This window comes from Nyctereutes procyonoides, unplaced genomic scaffold (assembly GCF_905146905.1).
Source record: "Nyctereutes procyonoides isolate TBG_1078 unplaced genomic scaffold, NYPRO_anot_genome, whole genome shotgun sequence".
Lineage (NCBI taxonomy): Eukaryota > Metazoa > Chordata > Mammalia > Carnivora > Canidae > Nyctereutes > Nyctereutes procyonoides.
Window position 1 is genome coordinate 4,674,074 of NW_026575032.1, and position 12,082 is coordinate 4,686,155.

General features: G+C 32.1%; 1 protein-coding gene across 1 annotated transcript in view; it reads left to right on the forward strand.

Annotated features, from left to right (window-relative positions):
• FAT4 (FAT atypical cadherin 4) overlaps nt 1–12,082 on the forward strand; it is a 175,464-nt gene that overhangs the window by 148,378 nt on the left and 15,004 nt on the right. The window contains exons 10-12 of the mRNA XM_055317010.1: nt 1,168–1,272; nt 5,743–6,050; nt 11,323–11,408. Of these exons, the coding sequence (XP_055172985.1) occupies nt 1,168–1,272; nt 5,743–6,050; nt 11,323–11,408 (499 nt within the window). The remainder of the gene's footprint in view (nt 1–1,167; nt 1,273–5,742; nt 6,051–11,322; nt 11,409–12,082) is intronic.

Sequence of the window (12,082 nt, forward strand, 5' to 3'; positions counted from 1 at the left end):
TTAAATTAAATAATTAAATCCTCATTATCAATGAATGAAAAATAACAAAGAACTCTATAACATCTCATTGTTTCTGGGAATTGGAAAACTAGAAACAACTCTAACAAATCAATTATTACAATAATTAAAAACTATAGAAAAGTGGCCTTAGAACACATTGTTAAAAAAATTACCACCATCACCACCACCACCACCACCACCACCACCACAAAAACAAATAGGACTGGCCAATTACTCTGAATTTGCCTATCTAGGGGTTAACTGATAATCACAGGTTTGCAAAGCCTGGATATGGGAGCAGACCTACATTGGTCTGTGCCATCGTTTTACAATTTCTTGGGCAAAATTTTAGCCTTCAAGAAGCTCTTCTTCATCAATGAAATGTAAAAGTTTCCTGTTGCTTGGATTAATCTCCCCACTAAAATGGAAATGCCGTGTTGTGACACTTTTTTTGACTGCCGTTCCCATCTTCTAACCTTCCTAGACAGTAAGAGGCACTCAAGTCAATATCAGTTGATTCAACCAACAAGATGATCTATGAAAATCCTTATAACTGAAAAATATGCTGCCTAGGTGTCAATGTTTTGGAAAAAAGACAAGGTATACATAACCTGTAGTAAAGAATAAATCTTAAGTATTTGAAATATATGATGTGCTTCCTGATTTCTTATTCTGCTTTACAACAGATAGGTCAGTGAAGGGATATTTCTTGAGAGTGAAAGTATTTTAGTTTGACAAGCTATATGAGACTGATTCTTACCTTTAAAAAGTCCGAGTCCAGGAAATCTCTACAGTGAGAATTATACTGTAAAAGTTTCAAACCGCATTATAAATTTGAAAAAGGAAGCAACATTGACAAGAGAAAATAAATTCAGTGAAAACATTTAAATATGTTCACCATTTGTGATTTTCCTGCAAACAGTAGTTCCTTCCAAGATGATTATGTAAATTATTTCCTTACTATTTTAATACACATCTTTACAATAGGACAACTAAAAGATTTTGAACTCTGAGGCATTCCAATTTTCTCATGTCAAGTAAAATATTCTTATATTTCTCTTCTCCAAGATATGACCTCTTAGAATAGATTTTTACATGTGGTTATAAAGTAATGATATTAATATATTTTTGCATAAGATTTTTTTAATGGGGTTTGATACTTTTCAGGGAAAATGTGTGAATCTTCAGTCAATTACTGTGAATGTAACCCCTGCTTTAACGGTGGTTCCTGCCAAAGTGGTGTGGAGTCATACTACTGCCATTGTCCATTTGGTAAGTATTGCTTAGTCGTTGATATAAAATATCAATCCCTTTTGACACAACGTTTAGCAATTTTATTTTATTGTGACCATCAGTGATTAGGAAAATATTAGTTGTTTTACACAGGAGGTTTTAGCAAAATAAAATCTCAAAGGTTTAATATTTTTTAAAAAGTTAATTATGGAGATGCCACTGAATATATTCCTTCAGTTATTACTAGGAAAGTAATCAACTCGAGATAATTGAATTTGATGTGTCTCCTCAGGACATTTCCCCTTAAATATTTATGGATGACTTCTTTTTAGCCTGGAACCTATCAAAGAAAAAAGTCTTTTTAAGCACTATCTGACATCACAGTCTATTTAAAATCTTTAAGGATAATTAGTCAAAGTGGGTTTCTTGTTTTGTTTTGTCTTGCTGCTTTGTATTTTTTAACGTTAATTCGACCACTTCTAATAGAAAGATTTAGTAACTCGACATGAAGTTTTCATGATAGGCTTTTTGTAGATACTACCAAATAACGAATCACAATTCAGACTAATGTGTTCTTTTGAAGAAGAAAGTTGTTAGAATTTTTTTGTACACATTCGTATTTATTCACCATAATGGAAAGAACTAAAAGATTCCTTTCAGATCTCACTCAAATGTTACCCAGCACTGGGGCAGCCAAGGACTATGAGAAAAGCTTTGGAGAGAGTTTTTATTTTAACTTGTATTGTTTCATCGGTTTGTGATTACTACACTTATTTGAAGGATACTTTACCCCACAATATAGTATTCATCTCCAGATGTCCTATAGTAATTAGAGACCCTATCTCTCTCCCTAAGCAAGAGAGGAGAAAGATATTTTTCCAGTCTTTCCTTGAGCAATCACTGAGCTATGTGGACTCTGAAAAGAGACTCTCAATCCACAGTTGTGAATAGAACTATAAAAGAATCTGAGGTTTCTAGTAGTAATAAAATGTAATGTTAATTCATTTTCAGATAACTTCATGATTCTATCTAGTTTTATTCTCATAAAGCACAATGTCAATAAAATGATAATGAAAAACAAAATATAAGTATCTAATTGTGTGCCATGCATTTTAGCAATGGTGCTGAGGCCCAGAAATTGAGGGCTTTGTCTAAAGTCAAAAAATGAACACAAAACAAAACTACCCCAAGATGATACAGCGACTAGGACACATTTTCAGTCTAGTATGACATTTACAGAATCCCTGCTTTTTAAAATTTCTCTGAGATTCTTAACCAGAAATGCCTCTGAGGCAGTGAAAAGCAGATTAAGGTCAAAATAACCCCAATTTTAGATCTCCCAAAACTTCTTTCAGTAATCTCTTATAATCCTAAAGGGCACTGCTTTCGACAGATAACCACAAGCAGGTTTCATGGTTTAACTTGTATTTGGAATGAAAGAAAAAGGGATTGAAATGGAAAGTGGAAAAAAATGGTTTTCAAGTGACTGAAGAAAGGTTTTTGCATTTTTATAGATTTCTTTGCATTTCTTTTGCAAATATGAAGATTTAAAATAATTGATATCAAAAAAATAAAATAATAAAATAATTGATATCAAATATAAAACAAATCATTGCTGTCGTGTAGCTGATAGAACAATCATTGCCTATTGGGGCAAAGTGTTTCGGGGTCCAAATGGATCTTGCCCTCACCCTACCAGAGATCTCCAGGGGACTAGCTCAGCAATATAAATTAGAGACAGATCACATGCAGCTGGCAGTGCAGACTTCTCCCTCCATTTCTTCCAGTGGCAAAAAAAAAAAAAACAAAAAAAAATATTTAAACTTTGACATTGTCAGCTGGCAACAGAAGATTTATAAAAGAAAAGAAAACAGAAAACCTTGAAACAATAATACATGACTTGAGACCAGAAAGATAGAATTAAAAGGACAAAGTATTTTCCTTTTCAAATTGAATGTGGGTGAAACATACAAATACAAAGGACAGATGGAATGCCTCAAACAAATAGCTGGAGTTAGTTACACATGCATCCTATAAAACAACATCTTAACTATAATTTTGAAGTTGGAAAAAAATTTGCACTGTTTACTTTCTCATCAGTGAAAGATTTGTTGTTTGGATTTTTAAAATTTTTTTAGATTTTGATTTTTTAAGATTGTGTGTTAGAAAAACAAAGTGCTTAAGATTTTATAAAAGGAACCTGTATAATGATAACTCCATATTTATGTATATATAACTACCCACAAACAGAATATTCCTTATTAGAGTAATTTTAATAATTGCTCTTGATATTGGTACATGTGCTGCCGAAGTGAGCACTAATTTCTCTTGATCTTATGTAGTTTTATTTCATGACATTTCATTTGGAGGGCTGTTTTGAAATCTTCATTAAATTTTATTTTATTTCAAAAAAAAATAAATAAATTTTATTTTATTTCAAAAACAAAAATCTACCTCCAGAAACAGTAACAAAACTCTTTAAGAACAAAAATATTCCTTAAATAAATATTTTAATGCTTGAAGATGTTGGAATCTATTTGTGGCAAGTATAAATTTGAATAAAAATACAGGACATCTTTCCAGTACCTATATTCTTTCTACATATACTTAGATTCAATTTTTTAAAGATTTATTTATTTATTTGAGAGAGAGAAAGGGAAAGAGAAAGACAGGGAGGGGCAGAGGTAGAGGGAGAGTGAAACTTCAGCAGACTCCTCGCTTAGCCCAGAGCCCATATGGGGCTCAATCTCATTACCTTGAGATTGCCACCTGAACTGGAACCAAGAGTTGGTTGCTTAACCTACCAGACCACCCAGGCGCCTCCATATTGAATTTTTAATCCCATGTTCATATTTTTATTAAAATTTATTCAGAAGAGGTGTGAGAGAACACATAATACATTTTTTCCCCTCAATCTATTTCATGGGACGCCTGGGTGGCTCAGCGGTTGAGCATCTGCCTTCGGCCCAGGACGTGATCCTGGAGACCCAGGATCGAGTCCCACGTCGGGCTCGCTGCATGGAGCCTGCTTCTCCCTCTGCCTGTGTCTCTGCCTCTCTCTCTCTCTGTGTCTCTCATGAACAAATAAATAAAATCTTTAAAATAATAATAATAGTAATAATAATCTATTTCATTTGTATACTTTATCTTTGTTTTTTTCTTTAACTTTGGTTACTCTTTCTATATATATAAGGTATATATAATATAGTAAATGTATATTTAATAGAAATAATTTTTTTAGAAATAAATTTTTAAAAGTTGTATATTTGTTATACATAATATAAATTATAAATATAATACTGTGACATATATAATATACTTAAACATAAATAAATGTGTGACATATAATATACATCATATATAATTTCTATAAGTTCTTTGCTTTTTCTTTAATTTCAATTAATGTTTAAAAATAGTGTGCATATTTCCTACACATTTATAATGAATATTATGTCAGCCTTGACAGAGAAGGAAAAGATAACATAATCTTTTGTAGCAGACTCTAGGCCATTTCAATTTAAAGAACATTTGGACATGAGATGCAGTTCAGTCAAAACAACTAGACCAATCAGTAGATCAGGCCTCAAATTTTGGCTTCATCTCCCATAGTTCTGTGACCTCAGGCAAGTTTTAAATATTCTGTAAAATGATGGCATTAGCTTCTTCTAGCTGAACAATTCCCTAACTCTACATTTAACGCATTTACAAGATATGTACAGCCAAAATTAAGGAATAGAACCTTTGAAAGTTAACAGGAATCATGATGTATTGCCATGGGTTAATTTTCCAATCATTTGCTACAGTCTACTAATATTTGTGGGAAAAGAATTTTGGCGTAGCATTGTAACATCAATAAAACTCATTTTTAAAGTTGAAAAAGAACCAGCACAAACAAGTGGGAATGCTGGGTTTCAGAAAAAAAGCAGAAAGCTATTTTAAAGTAGCCTGTTGTAAGTTATACCCAAAGAAGGTATAAAACAAGAAAGAGATAAAAACTTAAGACAGTTCTTTCCTTCCCTAACAGCAGTAATTCCCTTCCCTGGTCTTGTGGTTCTTGAAAATACCACAAGTACAGGGACTAATTTTTTTTAAGGTCAAAACAAAATTTACCATCCTCAATTGAATTAAAATTGTTTTTAAGAAGTATATATTAGAAAGGAAGTATCTCGGTAAAAAATTACAGCATATTAAAACTAAAAGTTTTGACAAACTAATTTGGAAAGTTTTCCAGGAAAGCCATGTCTTCAGACATACTCTATTCCATTAACTCTAATTTTTAGAAATGGGACCTACTTAGATATGTTTCCTAATTGGCCAAAGAAAAACAAGCACAGTTCATTAATGTGTTCTATCTCTATTTAATTCAGACAGCATTCTTTGGAGAATAATACAAAAAGGGTCTTTAAAAGCATGATTCACTATTGTAACTTAGAAGTATTTTAATCAAAGTCATTTACTAACACTTCACTGGAATCTGATATGTCAATTTGTCAATTTTCCCATCTACAGGTGTCTTTGGAAAACACTGTGAGTTGAATAGTTACGGATTTGAGGAATTATCATACATGGAATTTCCCAGCTTGGACCCCAATAACAACTATATTTATGTCAAATTTGCAACTATTAAAAGTCATGCTTTACTGCTTTACAACTATGACAACCAGACAGGGGACCGGGCTGAATTTTTGGCCCTTGAAATTGCTGAAGAAAGACTAAGATTCTCTTATAATTTAGGCAGTGGTACATATAAACTCACCACCATGAAGAAGGTGTCAGATGGACATTTTCACACTGTGATTGCCCGGAGAGCAGGGATGGTAAGACATTTCATTCTACATTAAAACTTGTTTTATTGTTGCACATCCAGTCAATCAGGCCTTCAAGTCAAAGCATGAATCGAAGTGCAAATTTGACCAGTTTTGTTATGAACGACAGCAGCGAATAGGTAATATTTTTCTTTTGCTCATGACAACTATTTGTCACAAAAAATCAGCTTGACTCAAAAACAACAAAAGGTAACAAAATGAAGAAAACACCCTAGTGCCTAAACATTTCATTTTATACATTTCCTATATATGTTTAAGGCCACATCAGAACTGTACTTAAAATGGCTACTTTTCTAAGCATCCCAGCCCTAACTGAAGAAACAGTTTAAAAACAAATGAAAAACCTTTCCTACAAATAAATTACTGACAAAAGATGATACTAACACATATTCCAATACAGTAGTTAGTAATCCTTTTTGTACCAGAACCTCAACATGCTGTCATCTGTGAGGTCTATGACATGGGACTGTATTGGAATGAAGTTTTGTTTCTTGAGTATCTAAGGTATTCTCAGAATTATAAACTCAATAATATTAAAGAGTCTCATGTTATATTCCATTTAATTATATGGCTCTCGTGTTACAATAAGATGGTGTAAGATTGTGCATATTTATTTAGTCCTTATGTTAATTAAACAAGTATTTTTCTTTATAAAGGAAAATGCATGATGCATTTTCCCGATTAGCATTTGAAAACATTTGATATAGAGCAATAGAATGGAAAGGCTTATTTACTTATGTATTCATTTATTTACCTTCCCAACTAACTCTTTATCGTTCTCCCCATTTTTGATAACTATCAAGGATTTTTGAAAAAGTAAATGCTAACAAAAACAATTTAAAAATATTTTTGGATTTTACCATCAAGCTTTTAAAATTATAGATACTCTTTAAAATTTACATTTTGCTAGCAAAAGAAATAGAATTAAAGTCATGTATTAAAAATTAGCCAAAAGAACAAATTAAATGCTCTGAAATCATTTTTAAATGAAGAAATTTGGGATCTAAATTGATTATAGTTTTAGCTCTGTGGCAATCTAGAAAAAATCTTAAAAATATAAATCAGTCTGAAACTGATCAAATGAATCATATGTTTCTCTGAGGATACAAGTATTTTGACATTAAATTTTGGGAACACTTCTTTTTTGAGGGGAACACTTTATATTGTTGGAGTACATGTAAGCAACTTGCTTAAAGAACATAGGAAATGTTTTATACCATGTTTTTTGCTATTTTTTCTGTGATCCATAGTTTTAAAAGAAAAATGTTTGCCCTTTATAATTACAAATTTCATAAAAGCATAAGACAGAAGCAATATTATTATATTAATTGCTTTCTGACAAATGTAGATAACAAGCAGCCTTTATCAGAGGACAAAATTTTCCATTTGTTCTTAGAAATACTTTAAATCCAATGTGTTTTGTGTTTTTTTTTTATGAACATTAGATACAATAATGGCTTTTCTCCGTTCAATTCTAATATAAAATAGGAAAGAAGATTTAAACAATTTTTTAAATACAGAAATATTTTCATATATGGAAAAAAAAGGAATAGTGATGAGTCTTAAGATGACCAGATGCTAACATCATTACCATCAAGGTTAGATGTTTGGATATTCAATAATCAGATATCTCCATATCCACTGTGATGAGCTCAGGTTCTACCAAGTTATTAGATACATTCTATTGAAATATATGTGAGAAAACAATAACAGTATTAATGGAAATTTATGAATCATTTTCATTATATGGTGTCTTCCATTTTCTTAAGAACTTGGTGTTAATATTCTGTAATTACAACCTTTTTCTAATATATTTAATTTATAAAATGTTTATGTAACAAAATTACCCCTAACATTCTGAAAATGAGATCAAAACAAGAATGACATTTAGTAACACTAATTAAAATTTAGAGCATCGATATTTGAAAAATTCATTTAAAAAAATCTACTTGAAAAGTACTCATTTGGAGTCTTGATTTGATAATAAGGTGGCTTTGTTTATTGAAAAGGGGTTGAGCAGAAAATAAACATTTAGTTTATAAATAGGCATAACATCTCCCTTTTGATATTATTGGAAAGATTAATATAAATCATATCCAAAATCGTATATATTTGATAGTAAGTAGGTGCTTGGTAAATGTTAGTCATCTTGAGTTTCCTACACTGCCCCCCCATTCAGCCTTTTAAGGTTAAAAGAAAATGTTTTACTTAATCTCAATACTCAATAAAGTTTTAATTTTGAGTAGTGCCTAAAAAGTCACACTGACTTCAGTGAATCTTAATAGGGATATAACAAACAAAACTTGGAAATAGTAATTTTTTAGATTGGTAATAAGTCGATATGCTCATTTCTGCCTAAGATTTTTTTAAACCAGCTTGATACCAAACTAGTACGCTCAGGGAAGACCTCTAGGAAAATGCTGATTTAGAAGATTCCAATTTTCCTGATTATCAATTTATCTCAGCATTATTAAACAGAATTAGAACAAGCATGTGAATCTGGTACCCATATCACATATCAGACTCCATGAGCCATAATGATTTCCTAATACTGATAGGACCCTAATGGGGCATAGCAGGTAGCACCTCACCTCAACTCTCCAAGCAGATGCGAGATAAACATATCACTAAGATACTGTCAACAGACTTTTATGTGGAATAGACGATTTTATCTGATAACCTCCCAGGTCCCTTTAAATTTCATGAACATTTGATTCTATGGAACTAGCTTTTGGGAGCAAGAAAGAGAGCAAAGAAAGAGGTACTGTGTGTATGCCAAAAGGGCTAGAGAAAAAATTCTTTCAGTTGATTTGTAATATGTGGCCATAGTCATCAAGTTTTAAATAATACCAAATGTGGAAAAAAATACCTTTGTCATTAGTACTTCAGTCAGAGGAAAAAAATGTCTTCCTATTTTAGAAAACATCCAAAATAAGGCCCCTACTGGATTTTGAATCTGTCATTTTCTGCAGTTCAAAGGGATTTTGTTAGAAACTGGCAAAATCATTAACCTCTCAGCTTTGAATCATTGAATAGACAGGATAGAAACATCTCAATTTACAGCAGTACTGGTAGAAAAATTCAACGGTAAGAGAAAGAGCATTTAACTCTGGAGATTAAATTGCACAAGCTGCTATTCAAATAAAACTTCCCCTCCACTATTCTTTGTGCTGTATCATGAAGCTTTGAGAAAATAAGAAAAACATACTAACTTTTAAGATTGAAATATGAGGCCATTATGTAAGATGGGTTTTTTTTTCTCTCCTAGTTGAAGCATTCATAAATATCTATGGTGATATTCTCTAGCTTGTGATAGCTTTAGGGGTCTCTAGAATGGAGGGATACTTTGCATAGTATCCAGAGAGGGAAGTGTTAACACCTTGTGTTAGAAGAAAAGGGAATTGTGCTTATGTCAATAGTCAACATAAGTGATACAAATTGTATCACAGAAACCCCTAATGCTTTTGAGAATGAATGTCACTCAATCATTATAGAACACTGAGAAAATTTACCTATTGAAAGAGTTAAGTAAGTTGGGCGTGAAATCTTGACATAGGATTGGAAGTGTAAATGTTTCCTAAAAATGTTAGTATTTATTATAATTTCCTTGAGAAGGTGGCCAAAAAAAGATTTACATGGCTCATGAGAATCTATTGTATGGCATTTATAATCAGTTCTAATAATTAACTGGGAGAAATATTTTTGAATATTTTAGCCAGTAATATTTGATGCACAAAAACTATAAAGAGACCCCATTCTTTATTTTTGAAATGTGTAATATTTAAGATACACTTTTACTTATCTCCCATCCAGCTATAAATTTTTATGGACAATCTCTAAAAATAATATACACTATTGATAAACATTGGATGTTAAGGAAATGAATCATTTCCTTATAATTCAGGAGGGCAGAAAACTTGATACCTTCGCAAGTAAGTCAGGTGTAACGTGAGTCAACTCGTTTAACCTCCCTGAGCCACTGCTGACATTTCCTTTGCTTTTGTTACAATGAACCTCAAATGGTAGCCATTCTTATAAATTAATCCTTGCATAGTATTTATATTTTTATTATATAGTGGACAAAGTTGGATTAGCCCCATACTGTGCCATTCAAGCAAATTTAAGTAGGACCCTTTACTGTTGCCTTGGGAGAAACTACCTTAGTTCTCCTGTACTTCTGGATTTGGAGTTAGGCATCCTCCTGTGATTTACAGGCCATTTTCTGATATACTAACTATATTGTGAATATCATCCTTATCATTTCACCAACTAAAATTTGCAAAGTTTTGTTAATTGCAGAATTTTACTGCAGTTTGGGGAATGAAGGAGGGGCATCACAATAGCATTCAGAGCACAGAATAATTTGAATATGCAACAGGTGGGTCTTAAACCAGACCACAACCTTCTCTCGGGCCATTACTCAATATATAGAACTCTGACTTCATACTCTTGGACCTTGTGACTATAATTTGACGACTCCATTTATTGATCAAATACAGTATTCGTATGTTCTAGTAAACAGAAGAGTTTTGTCTTAGGGGTATGCATCCCTTGGAATACAAAAACAGTTACAGTTAGCTGCGATTTAAATATTATTGGGTAGTTTCTACTGTATCGCAATAGACAATAATGCATTCTAATAATAAGATTCTTTTTTTTAAAGTAAAGATTCTTATCCTAACTGGAATGGGGCATCTAACTGACTTGTTTACTTTTGTTTACTTCTTTTCTTTATCTCAAACTTTAGTACAGTATAATAATTTTTGTAGATTGCTGTGATACTATTTACACTATGCTCTGGAGATATTTTTGTAAATATGGCTAAAATATTATTGGAATAAGACTTCTGGAATCAGAAATCTAATGTCTTTTCTCTTGTTAGAATAGGTGGATACTACCTTAAACATGTTTCTTGAGATTGTAATCCCAGGAAATGTCCCGTATGTCCCATAAGTTTCTGGTATGATATTGTAAGCGACATTAGTGGCATTTATAATTTTTAATTTATAAAACAAGGGGGGTGGAGAAGATTTTTCAAAGTGTCTTCCCACCTCTTACATGTAATGATTTTGCAATTTTAGACATGTAAAATAGTGCCCAAATTTTGATATTATAATTGTATTATGTCACAATATACTAAGTCAAAATGTTATCACAATTTAAAATCATGTCCATGTAGAAACAAGTACTGGACAGTGTTGGCTGAAAAGAACAATAGGGACAGCAGAACCCAAGATCAATGTTTCCCTCTCCTGCTTTATAGGCAGCTTCCTTAACTGTGGACTCTTGTTCTGAGAACCAAGAACCCGGGTATTGCACTGTCAGTAATGTGGCAGTTTCAGATGACTGGTGAGTAAAATTATGAGTTTGATCTTTATTATCTATTGACATTAAAAAGGAAATTATACAAGGGTGCCTGGATAGTTCAGTGAACTGAGCGTCTGCCTTCTGATCTCAGCTCAGATCTGGATCTCAGGGTCATGAGTTCGAGCCTTGTGTTAGGCTCCACACTGAGCATGGAGCTTATTTTTTTAAAAAAGGAAATTATACGTTTAAAGATAATTTTATTATGTTAAAGCGTTATGAAAGTTTATAATAGTCTATCCTCTCCAAAAGAATTTTCATGCTGTAAAATAAGAAATTAATAATTTCTGTACAGAATATGAAAAATGGTGTGAAATGAAGTAGCAGACATGAGGATAAAGCTAGAGGAAGGAAAGAGTGACATAGCCTATACTGTTTGAGATGATTCATGAAATCATTGCATGTGACCTGGGTCCTGCGAGGTTAGGCTAAGGACCCCACTCTTTAAATACCTCCTCTGAAAATTATATGCAACAATTATCCACAGATATTTTTTCAATGGCACCTCAAGCTGAAACAGCATTATGCCATCTAAAACATAAATGATTTTAATAGAAATAGCAACAGAGAAAAAGAACTATTGACACATCACCCATGACCTTAATTAAATTATTGGCATTACTATCATCTTGTAGTGGAGAAAAAATATAAACTAACAT